We start from the raw sequence: 19,417 nt of genomic DNA, 5'->3' as shown, positions 1-19,417 counted from the left end.
TACGAAGTATTTTGTAACTTTTATTTGAACCTGAAGAAGAAAGTTGAGGTGGGAACAGACTTTACTAATACATCGTGGATAATTCTTCACCGGTCACACAAACCCTTTCTGAGTTTGAACCACAAGTCTCCTCACTGGCTGTTCATTATTCAGCAATTTTGATACATATTATAGTTATCAGGTCTAGTCATCGATGGCATGATTGAATGAGTGAGTTTAGTTTTACGCCACTCTCAGCAATATTCCAGCTGTATGGCGGTGGTTTATCGAAATAATCGAGTCTGGACCAGACAATCCAGTGATCATGAGAATCGATCTGCGCAATTGGGAACCGGTGGCATGTGTCAACCAGCTCATAGAGCCTGACCACCAGATTCCGTTAGTCGCCTTTTATGGCAAGCATGGGTTGCTGAAAGCCTGAAAGTTTCTTAAGTGACCATATAGAATCCCTCGTGCAAATGTGAAAAGCAATGAATTGTGCTTCCCCACTCAGGACCCTTCACGATCTGATGTCTACTGCACGTTACCTCAAAAGAAGAGCAGAAAAGATTTGCTGGTGGAAAAAACCGAAAACACTCGCTTGAAACGCCATGCTTCTCTTTAAACACAAGCGTCAAGATGACGTTGGACTAATGTCGTCAAACCGTTGGTCAACCAGCCAACAATACACCAACACTGACCCAACAAACCTTTGCTTTGCGATCACGCTGTTACGTTGTGTGAGATGTCATGTGCACGTGAGCTGTCTGTTGACATTCACACGCTATAACATGCATTTTCACTTTTCGGCATTTTAAAACAAAAATCATTTACGAATGCTTCCCTGACTCGTAGATACGCGATCCCGTCATCTAGACTGGTACACTCTCTTCGCCTTCTGCTGTAGCGCGGCAGGCAGCGCAAGCGCTCAAAGGGAGGAAACCAGTCTTTAACTTCGCTGACTTGTCCGGTTTTTACAGGAAGGGAAGTGTCCAAAGTAAAGAAAAACTTTGATCACATGTCACGTCCACAAAGACAATTGGATACAATAAGACACGAGAAATAATGAACATAAAACTAAGATACCATGTCTTCACTGAATATGTTTGTATTTTGCTGAGTGTTCTGCAAGGTCTGACTGCTGAAGTAAAATGGGACCCAAGAGGATATATTTTGTATTGCCCGTGCATGGGTAAGTTTCAAATGATGTACCATGGAGACAGCATTGTTACATCGTGGGACCAGAGACCATATAATAGAGGGCCGTGTCTGTATTATATGGTCTCTGGTTTAAGGTGTTGCCTGATAATCTATAAAGATTTTTTTCTTACAGAATCAACATGAAACTATTTCATAAATAGTTTTCACCATTAACACTGACTTCAACGTTTGTATTGTGCAGGTAGATTTGGTAATCAGGCAGACCACTTTCTAGGTGCACTGGCCTTTGCAAAGAGCTTGGACAGGACACTTGTGTTGCCACCGTGGAGAACATATGTAAGTCAGTAACCGGGCAAAATTCCCCCCAGACAAAATCCCCCCCAAAAGTGCAGGGTAGGACAAAATGGTCACACACAAAATCCCCCTCCGCACTCCACCCAGCCCCACCTAGGGAAAGCAGTCAAGAGTGTAACATTTCCATTTAATTATTTGTTAATGTGACACTAAGGTCAAAGAGCACATAACATATATTTTGATCACATTTTACATATCATTCATTGTGCATTTATTTTTATTTCACATACTGTGCCGTATCATGCATATTATATCATAGACATACAACAGTCATAGCCCTACATGTGTTATTGCGTCACCCAGATCATCATCCTCATGATAAAAAGGTGCCCACCTTTATCATGTCTCATGCTTACCAGTTATGACAGAGAGTTGCCTCCCTTATCATTGTCAGGTTGTCCTCGGACTGTGATCTGTGGTCTGTCATGTGTGTAGGGTTCCTGCCTGTTGACAACTATTAAGTTGAAACATTTTCATGTTGTTTTCAGAAAAACATCCCCTTTGATGAATGGTTCAAAGTAGGCCCTTTGGAAGAGTATCACCATGTTATTCTGGCCGAGGACTTTATGGCGGACCTCGCTCCAACACACTGGCCACCGGAGAAGAGGCATGGCTGGTGTTGGATGCTGTCCAGTGACAAAGACCAGGTTTGCAAGATGAAAGAAGGTGAGGAAATTGATGCTACCCCACTCTATTCAGCGGTGGTAGAATAGTATATGGCTTAAGGTATTCACTAATCATGCTGAACGTATATAAAAGGACTGAGGTTTGAACTTTTGATTCCCCATTTTCATAGCACTGATGTAGTGTGTGAAATTATTTATGCTAGAGTGTTGACAAACATGCTAATAGTAACATTAAATGTTATTCATTCCACATCTCTATCATCTAGATCTGTAAATATCCGAGTTATAATTGATCTTCAGTAACCCATGCTTTGTCGTAAGAGGTTCACGTGGCCAGGCTTGCTGACTTGGTTGGTACATGTTATCGTATCCCAATCAATTGATGCTCATGCTGTTGACCACTTTGCTGAGTGAGGCGCAAAGCTAAACTGACTCATACACTGTAAACAGTGATTTCTGACAATATTATTAATGCCGTAGTATAATCATGATGGCTCACAGTCATCAAAATAAGATGAACACTGGGTATTGAGTTATTGATGCAGGAACTGAAATTATTGATTGTTAAGTATGGAATAACTTGTAAAACAGACCAGTGGTGATGTTATCAATTCTTTCTCCATCAGGGAATCCATTTGGGCCTTTTTGGGATGGATTAAATGTTGACTTTGTTGATTATGTGATCTACAACATTGGGTACGACTACACACAGAGCTGGATTGACAGGTCAGTATCACTAGGCAGTAACATCTCTTAGTTCAGAAGTAGGGTCAGACCAGTTTTATTTCTGATTCTTGATATACAGATTTTTGTCCTCAGAAAACGTAGAGGCAGGAGGAAAAACATACTGAAAAGATCACCAGTCAAGGTAGTATTCCTTTTAGATTCATAAAAGTATTTTACATGGTGCAGTTTATGAAGTCTAGAATCAAAAACTGTCTTAAAAAATTCTTGCAAATTTACATTTTTGGCCAATAAAAGCATTAGAATTTTAGGTTTTGATAGGGAAAATACACTTTAATTTTTTTTATTTTTGCTTATCCTGACTCATGCTAAATTGCTTATCTCCTCTTCCTGACGAAGGAAGTGGAACACCTGAAATCCCTTGAAGTTCCCTTTTAAAAGAAGTGGACGTAAAATTCACACTCACTTATGAATACCTCTTCTCCCGCCCACATGGTCAGCTGACCGCCATGATACTCACTCTCTCCCTATGCCTGGCGTGTAAACCTTTATGTTCTGCTCATACTCGTAAATTTTGTATTAATTTGTCTGAAGCAGAATTCTTATTATATTTACGGTCTGTTCACAGACATACTTGAGATAGAAAAAGCAATAAACTGTTTTAGAGGCATTTTAGAAGTTGCTGAGCTGAAGGTGCCAGAGCAAATTTTATGGATGATCAACTTCTTTATTTTCACAACAGCGACGTTTCGTTATGGACTTTTATACTGTTTTCAAGCATATGGGAGGACAAGGTGTAACAGTTTATATACAGGTACATGAGATATTGCTGAGGAGATTAACAATAACAACAACATAATTGAGGAGATGAGATAACAAAAACATCAAAGGATATAACTTGAGTTGTTGACATAATCAGTAATTTGAGTGAAGCCAGGGGTGGGGGTTGGGGATTACAGCTTTGAGGAGACCAGTTAATAGAGGATTAGTCACGGAAGCCAGAGATTAATATTTCTTGATTAAAGTGTCGAATTGGTTAGGTAGAAATATACCCTGATCCTTGTTTATAGAAGGGTTGTGTCTGCGGATGTGAATAGCTTCTGCCAATTTTCTCTGCTTGTACTCATGTTTGTTGCTGGAGAGTGTTTTGATAGTGTCCCAATTGATTTTGTGGTCAGGAAATTTGGTAATGTGTTCCAAAATGGCTGAGTTTTTGTCTGCTTTGTTTGTTGATGTCTTGTGTTCTTTGATGCGAATGTTTAGTGGTCTGGATGTTTGCCGAATGTAGTTGCTGCCACAGTTGCAGCTGATGTTGTATACCACACCCTTAGGCTCTTGTTTTGTTGTGGAATGTTTCCTACCATTTGCCCTGATGATGGTTTTGATGGGTGTGGCTGTGGTGAAGTATGTGTTGATGCCTGCTTGTTGCTTGAGTAGACGGCTAATGTGGTGTGATGTTTTGCCAATGTAAGGAGTGAGATGCGAACAGGAACTGGGTCAGATTTAGTGGTTTTTGGTTTATGTGTGGGGTTGATAATGGAGTTGATGATGCGGTCGACAAGTTTAGTAGGGTAGTTGTTGAGTTTGGTAAAGACGTGCCTTTCCCCTAAACCTGAAGTAAATCATCTCAGGCACGTAAAGCAGGCATCGACACATACTTCACCACAGCCACACCCATCAAAACCATCATCAGGGCAAATGGTAGGAAACATCCCACAACAAAACAAGAGCCTAAGGGTGTGGTATACAACATCAGCTGCAACTGTGGCAGCAACTACATTGGGGAAACATCCAGACCACTAAACATTCGTGAAATGTGAAAATAAAGAAGTTGATCATCCATAAAATTTGCTCCATCACCTTCAGAAAAAGCAATGCCTGCTCACATTAGCCATGTCTAAATCTGGTGAAATAAAATCGGGTAACCGTTCAAATATTGATACTGAGATTCTCTCCAGCGATATGCCAGCTGTATCTCCGAGGTTGTGTATAGGGTTGGGCAAGTCCCCTCCCAAGACTCAGAAGAGTCTGTCTGTTGAGGCAGGGCCGTCACAGCCCAAGAAATCCAAGTCATCGAAGTCTTCATCGGTAAGATCATCACAGAATCATCCCTCTTTGATGTAAAAATCGTTCGGGGGAAGAGATCGTCCCCTAAGAAGAACGTCAATTTTTTTATGAGTCTCCATTGATGATACAGAGTAAAGTCATCAGTCAACGGACATCAGCAACTAGATCGAACCCTTTTCATCTACAACAGACATCGCAAATATCGACTGCATCCTTGGACATCGTAGACAACTCTTTAACACAGTTGTCAATGCACGCACCGTATACATTCGATGCAGACGCCTTCATGCAACAATTCACAACGCAGATTAAGAGCGACAGTTGGAAGAGGAAAGATGACCACACTCGTCAACGAAGTCATTGGGTCACAGTACAGAGAAGGATACACCCACGCCGAGTGAGTGCACTCACAGGAGTAGTTATACTTGTGTGAGTGACGTCACATGCTCGCGTGAGTGCACTCGTGGATGGACCCGTCAACAGAGAAGGTCTCCTTCAGTCTCCCCTATTCATAGAAGACACTGTATGCAGTCATTCTCAACTCAGGACTTAGAATCACATAGTCGAGATCGTCGGTCATCTATGAATTCGTCTTACTCTAGGAAGAACGAAGTTAGACACCATCGTGATATGTCACTAGAGGAAGCCCTATTTTCTGACAATTTTCGGAAGTCACATCATGGCTCACGGTGTGTCTCTGGTGGTTTATGCTCAATGCAACCATTTCGACACAGACGCCTTCATCCAACATGAGCTTGGTAAGGTCATGTTGAAGAAGAGCGAAGACTATAATCTTCAACTATGTTGACTGCCAGCCACTACCTACGAGACATAGCCACGAAAAACGTCTCTGGCATTTATCAGTTTGGGCCTCTTGTTGCTCAGCAACTAACAGTTCCTCAAAGGCACTGATTTAACTCACCTGATTTATCATGTGACTTGTAGAAGTCAGACACTCTGCGGAGTATAATGGTGAAACAGACTAGCATGAGTGATTATGACCCTGTACTTGTAATGACGATACTTGTACACGAAGAGGGGTCGCAGCTAGTCTCAATTGCTATATCTTGACATTTAGTTACATCAGAAACTAGCAGGACGCTAGTTACTTTTGATGTCATCACATGCCAGTCAACGAAGTAGTCTACAGAAGACAAGTTCCATTGGATGTGATCCCTCCAGAATTTACAATGAATATTAGAAAGGACAGGACCGAATTATCACCATTACAAGTTCCCGTTAAGAGGGGAAATTACTGGACATAATTTTGTACAGCCAGCAGAATCCAGTATGGTCTGATCCACCGCGTTTTTCGTTGGATTCTGTAAGCAATTACACGTGAGTCAGGATAAGGAAAAATATGTAATTTTCTGAATAAAATTGATATTTTATACTTATCCTGACTCATGATGAAAGCACTCCCAGTCACCACTCACAGACACGTTGAATTCTCATATTCTCGTGTTGGGCGATCACAGGAGACAGTGAGTGTCATGGCGATCAGCTGACCATGTGTGTGGGAGGAGAGGTAACTGAAGGGTGAGTGTGAATTTTACGTCCACCTCTTTTCGAAGGGAACTTCAAGGGATTTCAGGTGTTCCACTACCTTCGCCAGGAAGAGGAGATAAGCAATTAAGCATGAGTGAGAGTAAGTCTAAAATATCAATTTTATTCAGAAAAATACATGTTTGTTTGTTTGTTCTATTCTTGAAAAGACACAACCAACAAATCCATAAAACAATAAAATTGGTCTGGCCTAATGATTCTAACTGATTGCTACTGTAGATGTCAAATAGTCTATGCAACCAGTCAGACAGTGATGTTTACCATCTCTGTAGTTATCCAGCCAGCAAGTACCCAGTGATGGCCTTCAAGGGAGCCCCAGCTTCCTTCCCTGTCAAAGAGGAGCATGTGCATCTACAGAAATACCTTCAGTGGTCAGAGAAGATGAAACTAGAAGCCTTGGATTATATCAACAAGACTTTTCCTGGGGAGGCTTATGTTGGTCTGCACATGAGAAATGGTCAAGATTGGGTGAGTGTAAATATGTTTCAATGCAGTCAAAACTCTCTCTACCATCCCAGCCCAAGTTAGTTTGGTAATGTCAGGGTCATATCTGGTTACATTTCAGGATTTTCAGGCTCTTTCTATTAATTTAATTTGGGGTAGGAAGTGTTTCCCATTAATTTCTACCTCTGAACTACCAGATGAATGATCAAAGCATGTGTTTCCGAAAGTGTATCTTTTTCATGCAAAGCAAGACTCAATATTAACTGCCTTGAGCAGGATATTTAGCCTTGAAAGCTGCTATAAAAATGCTGTATCACTGTAATAGAATGTGCCTTTAAACCAAAGGTGCCTGATTGCAGGAGAATGCCTGTGTACATGCAGAAGGTCGGTCAGCCTTCATGGCTTCTCCACAGTGTTTGGGCTACACAGGGAAAGGAAAAGTCACCCGTGAGATGTGTCTGCCTCCAGATAAAGAAGTTCTAAGGTAGCAACATCTAATGATCTGCACCAGTCCCAATGCTCAATCAGCATTCCGCTCTCTAGGCTATAGGCATCAGCTAATACCCACTGGGCCATGTGCAATCCAAATGAGTATTGTCCATGTGCCAGCCAATATAGAATTTACCTGCATGATCCTCTTTAAAATGATATGTTTACATTTCATAGGCAGATAGTTTTAATTTGTAGTGTGTGACCAAAATGCTGTTTAGTTACTCAGACATCAATTGACCTATCACAGGAAGTTTGTTGCCAAATATGAAAGTTGATTACTTCAGCTGCAGGGGTTAAAAAATTTGATTACCCAACACCTGGGACAAGTCAGTTTTCATTTAAGGCAATCAAATAATGGTATCTTACTTGTCCATGGGCTACAAGATAATTTCTACTTATGGTTTCACACTGCAAATATACTTGGATTTCATTTCCTATCTGCTCAAAATGTAGAAACTATATTTTGCAATGATTATAATATAGAGTTATCTTTCTTTGCTATTGTCACTTTTTGATAAATAGTTTAGTAAATATAAACATCAAATACCATGTTGATTTATTCTTTTGTAATTACATCAGGGCAAAAGGAAAATTAGTCAGGACAAGTTTCTTTATTAAAGTCACTTGCCCTGTGCCAAAGATATGGGTTCGATTCCAGTGATTTGGCAAAAAAATAATACTCTCGCTCACTCACTCTTATTATCCTTGTCAAAAGTTGAGTATCATACATAAGGTGTTGCTCTCCACAGGTTAACCAGGGAGGTCGTTTTGTCATCCCAAGCCAGGGTTGTCTTCGTGGCCACAGATAGAAACCCAATGCTGCAACAGTTAAAGGAACACTTGAAAGACCTCCAGGTAAGCTTGCCATTGACTTAACTGTACTATAACATATGTTAGATTCTGGATGTGACAGTGGTACTGTCATGGTCATATGCAGAATTTCAGTATATGCTGTCATTCTGGATTTTCTATACCTATTTTTATTAGTATTATAGTACTGTAATCCATGCACAAAAGGCTAGTGTGTTGATTGCTGTATTCATTTGTCCTTCTGGAACTCTAAGTGCCACTATAGTTTGGCATGAAATGCATGTGGGGCCGTTTTTTGTAAATAGCTCTTCGTCCAATGATCCCATGGATCTCAAACTTTGCAAGTGGATGTTTTGTCGGACAACCTAATCAGATTGTAAATCACAGATTTTATGTATTTGTATGAAAGAATCTGTCTATGTAACTGTCAACAAAATAAACAGCAGAACGCTGACAACTTGCAGAGGGAGGGAGCCACTGGCCTGTAACAGCGGCAGTATTGGGTCAGAAAGGTATTTGCACATGCAGTTCATGATAGTTACCTGTTCAGTGAGTGAGTGAGTTTAGTTTTACGTCGCACTTAGCAATATTCCAGCTGTATGGCGACGGTCTGTAAATAATCGAGTCTGGACCAGACAATCCAGTGATCAACAACATGAGCATCGATCTGCGCAATGGGGAACCGATGACATGTGTCAACCAAGTCAGCTGGTCTGACCTTCCGATCCCGTTAGTCGCCTCTTACGACAAGCATAGTCACCTTTTATGGCAAGCATGGGTTGCTGAAGGCCTATTCTACCCCGGGACCTTCACGGGTCAGTTACCTGTTCACTGCACAGTGATAGACCGTTTGGATCATTCACATTGACTACTTCTAGCTGTCATCATGAAAGCTTATTCAGACGATGCTAAACGTTGAATTCGAAAGGTGTTAATTTTTCTTGAAAAGAGAGCAAACGTAGCAAACCGATTTATAAGATGAAGATTCTCTCGACATAAGGGTCATCAGAGATGTCTTTTGCCGGCTATTTGCTAGAAATGAACCTGTGACACCTCTGCATACCTGTCATGTGTAGAGCTGACCTACATGTTGACCTTTCTGACAACTATGAGTGTCGTAAGAGGCAACTAATGGGATTGGGTGGTTAGACCTACTGACTTGGTTGACACATATCATCGGTTCCCTATCGTGCAGATTGATGCTCATGCTGTTGATCACTGGATTGTCTGATTCACGCTGAGTGTGGCATAAAACTTAACTCGCTTACTCAAAGCAACTTTCTTCACTTAAACTTTGTGAAATTGTTCATAACATGCCCTATACCAAGACAAAGGCTAGTTATTGAATCAATCCATGTATTGAGGTGTGTAGTAATGTTGTGTCATGTCAAGAAAAACAGCACCCTGTCTTTGGCCAAATATATAGTGCGTATGCAGTAGACCAGAACGTTAAGGGTAAAATCCTCTTTGACCAAAAGATGGTGGAAAATGTTACTTACCCAGGCTCTGGGGTTTAGGGGCTGAAAACAAGGACTGTTCAGCTTTACATGCAGTATTATGTCTTTGACTGTATCCATGGTAACTGTGGCTTGGAATGTCCGTTGGTTGCAGGTGTTATCAAGACTGTAATCATAAATGTGGTGTTCAACTCTGTGTTCCATTTCCACACGTGTCACATACCCAACTCACCTCTCCTTTCTTCTCCTCCCCGCACCTCCCCTCCCCTCCCCACTCCACACCGCACCGCACCGCACCGCACCGCACCGCACCGCACCGCACCGCACCGCACCGCACCACCCCACCCCACCCCACCCCACTCCAGATGTAAACCTGAACAAGCTAGAACAGTGGCAATCATGGTGACCATCTTGTATATTTACAGGTGCAGATATTTTACCTCGACCCATGGCTACCTCAGGTTGACCTTGCCATTTTAGGTATGGCTGACCATTTTATTGGAAACTGTGTCTCTTCATTTACTGCCTTTGTTGCACGAGAAAGAAAAGTGACCAAGAAACCAACATATTTCTGGGGTTATTCATAGAATTTGTCAAAAGTCTGACATATTTTTCTATCTTTACATTTACATGATTTATTCTATTTACCAAGACCTGTATTTTTGTCTTGGCATCATATTTAAGGTGAATGGCTATTGTGTGCGCTTTTGCTTTGAGAATGAATCAGATTGTTATGAGTCCTGTGTTTTTTGTTTTAAAGGGATACTGTCCAATGGTAAATTATTATCGCATTATTATTGTTATCATACCCATAATGTTGTGTGTGACATTCCCATAGCAAGGGGGTGGGGGTGTCTTATGTTTTAAAGTTTAAACTTTTTGTTCATGAAATAACCATTGATACCACCCCAGCCTTTTCTCATAAAACTGTATTTGCCCCTGTATTGTATGTCAATTGGTCACATCCTAGTTTTCGCTATAGCAGACCAAAGATGTCAGGGCACCACATTACAGGTCATTTACGAACTTTGCCCAAACTGAATCAATAACCAATCAGACAGTATCTTGTGTTTGTAAAAAACACCATTGGTTTCAAAGTAGGAAATGCTTTTGGGGGGAAAATAGTCTGACAAAATTTGCAATTTATTTAAAAACTGAAAAATGGATTTCTGGAATGCCCAGCACACGGCCTACATTTGCAGAGCTTAGTATTTTTCCACTGAAGCAAATATATAGATGATGATTTGAATGGAAATCTGTGGTGAAACCACTAACTGTCATTCAGAATACACTGTGGCTGTGCGCTGAATGCTAGAGGTCACATGACTAGACAACATGTTCCAACTGCCACCTTAGTGAACCGATATTTGGTGCTGTGACTGGTTGTGTGACAAATCCTTTTAATGTAACCTGTAATGCCATGTCCTCAGTCTTTGTTAAGTCATAGGGAGAACTAAGAAGTGACAGTAATGAGATTGTATAATGTGATGAAGTGTGCAATAGGTATGGTAACCACTCTTATGTACTTAAATCCTTTTTTGGGAAAATAATATGCAGCTATTTTCCTGATGTGTGGCCAAATATTTGTTTACAATATGCTGATGGTTAAATAGGTATTAGACACCGGGTTGAGAATTTGCCATGGATTTGATTGTGTAGGGATCATTATTGTGAATTGTCTAAATCCAAGGGGAAAGACCCCCAGTTCCTTTTCCTCTTTTCACTCCTACCCATTCTCATCCCCGTAGACAGGAGGGTGATCAGTGTTTATGTTATCTGATATATATACAAAACATAGACGGTAAAGTAAGAATGTCCACTAATTTCCAACGCTTTCGGTCATTATGTTTGGCAAATTGTAAAATCAATTTCTAATTACCTCCATCAAAAATAATAGTTTTCCTTGGAAAAGATTATAATTTCACAATTGACATGGAGGTGTTGGCAAATAAAAAATAGCAGTTTGAGAAACCCTAGGCCAAAAATACTGTCACTAACTTGTTGTGTCACCCTCTACTTTTATGATTGGTTATTAAGGTTCAAGTTTTCATATAGTTATTATTTTTGTGCTTGTCTTGCATACAGTTACTACAGTTGACATTCTTGTGCTTTGAAAGGAAGTATGCAGATTCTCACAAACTCCACAATAATTTGAAGTGTTCCATCTTTTCCATCTGCTGCCTCATCTTGTTTCCAGATCTTATTCCAACATCTTTCTAAAACCTTGCATTCACATCAGTCTTATGTTTTGAAAGTACCTTCAGCATTCACATCAGTCTTATGTTGTGAAAGTACCTTCAGCATTCACATCAGTTTCATGTTGTGAAAGTACCTTCAGCATTCACATCAGCCTAGAGTTCTGAAAGTACCTCCAGATCATATTTCTTGGTTCTCTTTTCACCTTCCCCCACTAACCGAAAATCATAGCTGAAACGATTGCAGATTAGAAATGTGAACATCAACATCTGTATTCAAAGTGGTTAAACTAGTTGTTGTCTCTTCTTACAGAAAGTGTTACATATGTTCCCCTGGTTTATTGGAACATTTTTCGCACTGGTCCCTACAGAAACAGATGGGTGTTGATGAGGGACTGATCAGTTTGATCATAAACTCCATGTGTGCATGGGGTGGTGGGGTAGCCCCAAGCAATCACTCGTCACAACAAGGACCGGGTTTCATTCCCTGCAATACTGATGGAGTAATTGACTCCTTTTAAGTCAATAGACCCCATAAAACAGCTGGGAGAAATTAGACAAAGAGCTGATTTATCATGTTCCGTCTTGAGTTTTTCAACATAATAGTTCAGGGTTTTTTTAAATACAGGATGAGTCTATCAGTACTGTCTGATCACTAGAAACACAGTGCTCATATAGAAGGAACTGCTTCTATGACACCTTTTCTCCAGCATGGTCTTGACATTTTCATATGCACCTTTTGTAGCATTTAACTTGGTTTCCTAGATAGAATTTCTGCCATGTTAGATCTAAAAAGTCAATCTTACATCCTCTTACAATCTGGAGAATGTCTTCATCAAATGTCAAATGTTCCATTCATTAGATGAATTCTTTTTGTCCACTAGTAATAGGAAAACCAGTCCCATGAAGCTGTCCCACTCCTGAAACCATGACTTACCCCATCAATGGAACCCCGTGGTTGTTCTGAGACTGGGGCCTGAATGTCGTGTATTGAAGTAGGCACTTGTTGTAAGACTGACACCCTGAGATCTGGTCTGAAAAACAGCCACCACCATCACTTACCTTTTGAATGGAGTCCCCTGGTTGTTCTGAGACCGGGGAATGGGGTGTATTGAAGTAGGCACTTGTTGTAAGACTGACACCCTGAGATCTGGTCTGAAAAACAGTCACCACCATCTCTTACCCCCTTAATGGAGCTCCCTGGTTGTTCTGAGACTGGGGCCTGAATGTCGGGTATTGAAGTTGTTGTAAGACTGACAGCCTGAGGGTTGGTCTAACAAACAACCACCAAGTTCACAGAATCTGAAACCACCATGACTGGCTCCACAATCCAGTTGGGGTGAAGGACCAGTGGCCAACTCTGTCCATAAGCTTAGTTATCTCTGAAAGTTCCTGTATATCCTCATTGAGGCAGTCCCCAAACAGAAAGTTTCACTCTGTCATGCCATGGGCACACAGAGATTTATTTCTGGTTTTACATCTTGACAAATAAGGTCACGCCTATGTATGCTCATCTCATAATTGGCATTGGCAATGAGGGCCTCACCATCGACCGCCTGATTCATAATCTGCGTGATTTCATTTGACTCAGAGCTGAACACATTTAGGTGACCATAGCCATAGTGTCTCTGTGTTCTTCATTTGCTAAATTTTGGGGTTTACCCATGTGGCTTTAATTTAGTCATGTTAGATGGTGGGTTATATTTCATGCCGAGATCATGTCTCTGTTTTTTCCATGAGCCTTGTTATCATAAAGCAGGACACTTTACAGGAAATGATGCATTATGAAAAACATCAATGTAACATGTTCTTGAAAAAAAGGCATTCTGTATTAAGTAACTACAATTAAAGTGAAAAAATATGTAATATGAAACTATGAGACTGATTATTACATAATCATCCCTGTCCATAATCCAAATAACTTAATAATAATGTACACAATGTAATTAGACAAAGCATAGGCTGTCGTTGCCAATTTTTTTAATCTTTGTCAGTGTCTGTATCCTGTATGAGGAAAGGGGAGTTATTCCCCTTTGTCAGGCTCTGTCTGAACTTCTTTGTCAAAGTTACACTTGTTCAGTATAATACCTGATCAACAGAATGACATAAGATTTCTTTTTATGGCTGAGGAAATTAATTGTTTTCCTGAGTACCTTCCAGTCAGGCGTCCACAGGAGCCTTTAGGTTCCTGCAGACACTTATAATTCTCAGAATGGCGCATCATTAGGCTTGTTCCTGAAGATGCTATCTGAGTTGCATTTATTGTAACACATCCAGCATATAGACAACCAATTCACATAACCATCAGCTTTTGATGGTTCACAGACTACCATTAACAAATTTTTTAAACTTATCCTGTCTCACCTCTCTCTTCTTCTGCAACCATGTGTGGTTTTCCACTTTCAAATTTATTAAACTTATGGGTCCTTTCTTCTCTCCATTCTCATTAGTGTTTCACTTGCTTGCTAAATAGATACTGGTTTCCCTTTTGGCAAATTCAGTGTGAGAAATAATCATATTACACTCCATCTGTGTGACCTTCAGGCATGAGATTAATTACAATTCAGTAGGCCAATTATTATAAGTGTCATCAGCCCTAAATGTGACTAAGAGGGTCTGGAGGCAACCCAATGTCTGTCTTGGAATATTCTTCAGGCTTCAGCAACTTTTCCATTGTTTTCTTTTGCAGTGCTACAGCTGACCTGATCTTCAGACACACTCTCTTATTAAATGGAGCAAACTTAAGATCTGGTCAGCTGAAGTACCTTAAAGTAGTTGTATTTTTGGAGAGAAGATTGTTCTTGAAAGTCTGGATAGTACTGAATGTTTCTAGATTCAATGAGGATAATTTGGGATCTATTATCAATAGTCTCCCATCAACGTGAATGATGACTCCCTCTAGGGACCATGGACACTGGAAAATGTGGCCACATCAGACTGGTCCGGAAGTGAGGTGCAATATCTCCATTCAGCATGCATGAATTTAGAATCACTGACAACATCAGCAAAGGCAGGACCAAGGTGATCTGGTAAGGCAGTGGGCAGGTTGTGTCAGGCAATAAGATGGTCAGTCTTCATCTCAGCACGAATAACCTGCTGTAATGTTTCAGATTTAAAGTATGTTAACTTTTTAATAATTAAATTCCTTTTTGGTCATGGAAACTGCATTGAAATATTGTTGTACAATTTCAGTATTTATGATAATCATGAATTTGGATAATACATTAATAAATAACCAAAACAATTTTTAAAAGCTTATCCTTAATGAAGTAAATTTGTTTTATTTAGGATAAATAATGCCTCCTTTGATATGGTGCACCTATGTTGGCCATTTTCTTCAGGCACAGAGGCTGTTTTCTCCAGGGTTAGTGGTCATTTTGTCCATTTTTTTGGAGGGTCTGTGTCTCTACCCCCTCCATAGCATAAATATTGCTCTTCTTCCCTCAACCTTGTCCATGACAGTAGAAAGCTGGTAACAGCTTGGATTGAGATAGGTCCTATTCCTCTGGGTCGGTTTGACCTCAACCCTGTAGAGGCAAAGCTGGCTATCATCTGTGAGGTTGTTTATTTCATAGAACAGCCTGAAAGCAAAATGTAATGTGATTAATCACACAATCTAATTACCCGATATTTCTCTGTGAAAAAATTCATTTCAATGATACATTGAAAACTATTTAAATATTTTAATTAATTGTACTGTCATTTACAAAACTCAAAAATGGTCATAACATGAGAAATATATTTGTAGTGGCCAATCATTCATACCTGTAGTCCTCAAATAACTTATGGCTGTTCCATTTTTTCCATCATAGTCAGATCTCAAACAGAGAAGCCTGAACCCTCTCCTGAAAGCATTTGAACACTATCCGGACAGTTCTCTATTCAAACACATTGATGTGCAGGTGTGCCTTGCTCTGTGACCACAGGCTTGAGACTGATAGGTTGCCCAGAACGCCTCTTCTCCACCACCACCACACACACGCACACCCACATTAACACACCCCCTCCCCACATACACACATCTCGACTCAAGTGAGCAGCAAGTGCATAAAGGAGCCAATCGTCTAGGTACACCTGCCCACTTGCACTGGGATTAGCATGAGTTAAGTGGACACCTTCGGAGCCGACTACTGTCTTTGCGCCAGGAAAGTGGGTAGACCCCATCCTGAAGGGGAGCACCATCAGTGCCTGTTGTGTAGTGGGCAAATACCATGCAACAGAGAGCCAAAGACAACAAAGTCCCATTACTGCTGACATCATTTGGCAAACCAAGGACCTAGAACGATGGAACAATATGCAACTGAGTATCCGCCACTTTGGATGAGGCAATTGCTTCCCCAGGAAGCCTGAACTCAGATGAGTCAGAGCTAGCAGAGCTAACTACTACCCCGAGCCTATCTCCCAGCAGTGTGGTCTCTGTATCGAGAGAGAGCTTCAGGGATCAGTCGAGAGAGGGAAAGAGGCTCAAGCAGATTGGCACGATACAAGCGACCCAGAACCTGAAACCAAACATATCCCAGCATCCACATGGATGCTGATCTGACAGAGACCCGGACATCGTGTCTGAGATGAGGGTATGCACAGAAGCCATTTGTTGCTGTAACAAAGTAGATATTAGTTCAAATGTTAAAGATTTTGAAATGGGAACATTTGAAGGAGGAGGTGCTGTAGACATTGAAGCAACAGCAGGAGGGGGTACAGATGAACCCTTCGCTAGTTTAGCTGCATCCCCTACCAGATGTAGAAGATGAAGAAGGACTCTTCTTCTTATTGTCTTTTTTTTTTGCCTTTTTTTGAAGGAGGCTTTTGTGCCCAAATCTGACCACCTTCTTGCCAACCACATGGCTGGTAATAGGAGACACCATGCAAAATTACAACATATCATGAATGAAAAGACTGATAAAAAGATTCCAAATAACAACCGTGCAATAAAAAGGGAGTGAGTGAGTTTGGTTTTACGCTGCTTTTAGCAATATTCCAGCGATATCACGACGGGGGACACCAGAAAATGGGTCTCACACATTGTACCCATGTGGGGAATTGAATCCGGGTCTTCAGCATGACGAGTGAACGCTTTAGCAACTAGGCTACCCCACCACCCCAAAATAAAATAGGAACCATACATACAGAATTCGACCCTTTTTCACTCTTTTTCAATCAAAGCATAGGCAAAGAGCTGTATCTGTGAATGGGCATGCGACCCTTCAAGCAAACGACACCATGAAAAGTAAGGTACAGGGTAGACAGCGAGAGTTGCCTGCTCTTGGCAGTAAGGGGCCAGGTAAGAGGCCCTGTCATAGACATTTTAAAAAGGACATTTTCATGCTATATGTACTCCAAGGAGGACTTCTTCTGAAAAACTATTTTGCACTTTGATTACATTAATGTTCCAACTAGTAGGGGCCAAGCAAACTAGTGACTGATTGCATTACTTATTATTGGACCCACGAAGAGGTGCGTTAGAATAATTAAATTGATCCTTAATAACCCATGCTTGTCATAAGAGGTGACTAATGGGATCAGTTGGTCAGACTCAGTAACTCAGACTCACTAACTCATTTGCAGAGATTGATGCTCATGCCCTTTGATCACTGGATTGTCTGGTCCAAACTCAGTCTTTTACAGACCACCACCATAGAGCTGGAATATTGCTGAGTGCAGTAGAAAGTAAAGTCACTTGGTCATATTACTGTTGGTTGCATTGGGGACCAACCATTTCATAAATTTGCCTCAGGACCCTGTTCCACACATCATTCAGAGCGCTGAGTCAATTGTCACTCTCAAACATTAACTCAGTAAAAGCACTGCCCTGAGTTTTGTGTGCCAGGTGCTTGAAAGCAACTGTCTGTTCTTGGGTAAGGAAGAAGAAAAACAATGTCTATTGTTCCTAATATGTACCTACTTACCATATATACAAAATTAGTCAGGGATATAGGAAAATTTTGAATTTATGAACAATAATCTATCTATTCATTAACACATTTATAAAGTATCAATCATAAAAATACTGATATCCTTAATTTATTTTGCCCAGAGTATGTCGTAACAGCCCAATCATCATTGTGAGGACAGTGAATGTCAATTGTAGTGTTGTATGCCAGAATAACCTCAGGGATCCAAAGAGCACTTGGCAAGAGACAACATGCAGTTGTGTAAATCATTGATTCAATTATTTATTTAATTAGCTTATTACTTAGTTTATCCATCCATTGGTTAACCGTGTGTTTTCTGTTCAGTGTAAGAGGGACACACATGTGGATGCAAGCAGTAATATAGCAATATACTGTATACAGTACAAAGCTGAGAAGCAATGAAGTATTTATGTAGTGTTTTAGCAATATTCATCAAGTTATTGTATTTAATTCAACTTATAGGGACAAAGAGATTTATCTGTCTGTGAAAATGTAAACTAAACATATTATTTTTTTGTCCCTAGTCACTTTGATAGTCCTTATCAAAAATAAAGTACATTGTACTTTATAAGGGTACCTCATTGATCTCATCTCAGTGACAGACAGTGACAGTGACAGAGAGTGAGAAGGAATATTTAAAGGGTTAAGTATATGGTGGCTGAGGAGAATGTGCTTATAGATGAACCTAATCAGTCTAGACAGTGCCATTCCTGAAGTAGCAAGACACTAATACAATGTAATGTCACTTTTGGGAACTGACAATTGCTCAGGTCTTTAAAGGGCATTTATTGCTGTCAGAATCGCAAGTTTCCACACTAACAGGGTCTGAATTATAGAGGTATTTAATACTATGAAAACTAATGAAAAAGAACAGGAATACTTCAGCCCCAAAGAGCAGACATAAATGTCATAGATTCTCTGTCCTGCTGTCGAGAGTTGTCCCTCGCTTGTGACATGATCTGTTGCATGTGTGTTGGAGTACAAGGTTCTACCTATTTATCATGCCTATCATCATGGGTTTGTCCAAAGTAGAAAGCATATGCCACCATATACACATTAGACTTAGAACCAACTTTAAGCTACCAATGACTGAAATATGCAAGCCATGCACAAATGAATGTTATGGCGCTTTGTGATGATTTTTGTATTTTATTCCTGCATTACATGTAGGTTTAGTATGTGATGTTGGTTAATGTTAGTTTATGACTATGCCTTCTTGCTGCTGCTGGTGCTGGCTAGTCTGTGTGCTTGTTTTCACTGCTTTATCCAGTGTTGTTGAAGACAAGCTGTTTCTTGTATGTGTTCATGCAATCAGCCAAAGTTTAGTTCAGATATTTTTTGCCATTTTGCACCTAAAACATATCAAATAAAAATATTTTTAAATTAAATTGTGTCCTGTTGTGTTTTCAGATTGTTATCACCCAGCATATAATAGGGGGAGAATATAGTCAAAATAGTCTTGTCAAAAAATCATTTTTTGTTTCCGAAACTATTTCAACAAAAATGGCAGATGCATCAAACCACAGGCAAAGTGTAGCGCAAATGGGGTACACTCCCACTTCCTCACTTGGCTGTGCTCTCACATTTCTTACCCCATGTTTAGTAATTACTCATGTGAAATATGTTTTAATCAACGTTTTAAGAGCCACTCATGGTATTGAGATCGTTCT

The 19,417-nt window shown here is 40.3% G+C and overlaps 1 protein-coding gene across 1 annotated transcript; it reads left to right on the top strand.

Moving 5' to 3' along the window:
* The first annotated feature begins 1,018 nt into the window (after positions 1-1,018).
* On the top strand, positions 1,019-10,332 carry LOC137291084 (GDP-fucose protein O-fucosyltransferase 1-like). The gene is made up of 8 exons (XM_067822369.1): positions 1,019-1,171; positions 1,382-1,476; positions 1,983-2,160; positions 2,747-2,846; positions 6,710-6,905; positions 7,241-7,365; positions 8,123-8,228; positions 10,066-10,332. Exons 1-8 carry the CDS (start codon positions 1,045-1,047, stop codon positions 10,225-10,227), a joined length of 1,089 nt encoding a protein of 362 aa, XP_067678470.1. The 5' UTR covers positions 1,019-1,044; the 3' UTR covers positions 10,228-10,332.
* The last annotated feature ends 9,085 nt before the right edge of the window (positions 10,333-19,417 follow it).

The sequence above is a fragment of the Haliotis asinina genome, chromosome 7 (genome assembly GCF_037392515.1).
Source record: "Haliotis asinina isolate JCU_RB_2024 chromosome 7, JCU_Hal_asi_v2, whole genome shotgun sequence".
In the NCBI taxonomy this organism is placed as follows: Eukaryota; Metazoa; Mollusca; class Gastropoda; order Lepetellida; family Haliotidae; genus Haliotis; species Haliotis asinina.
The sequence above is the reverse complement of the archived record's forward strand: the minus strand, read 5'-3'. Positions and strand labels throughout refer to the sequence as shown.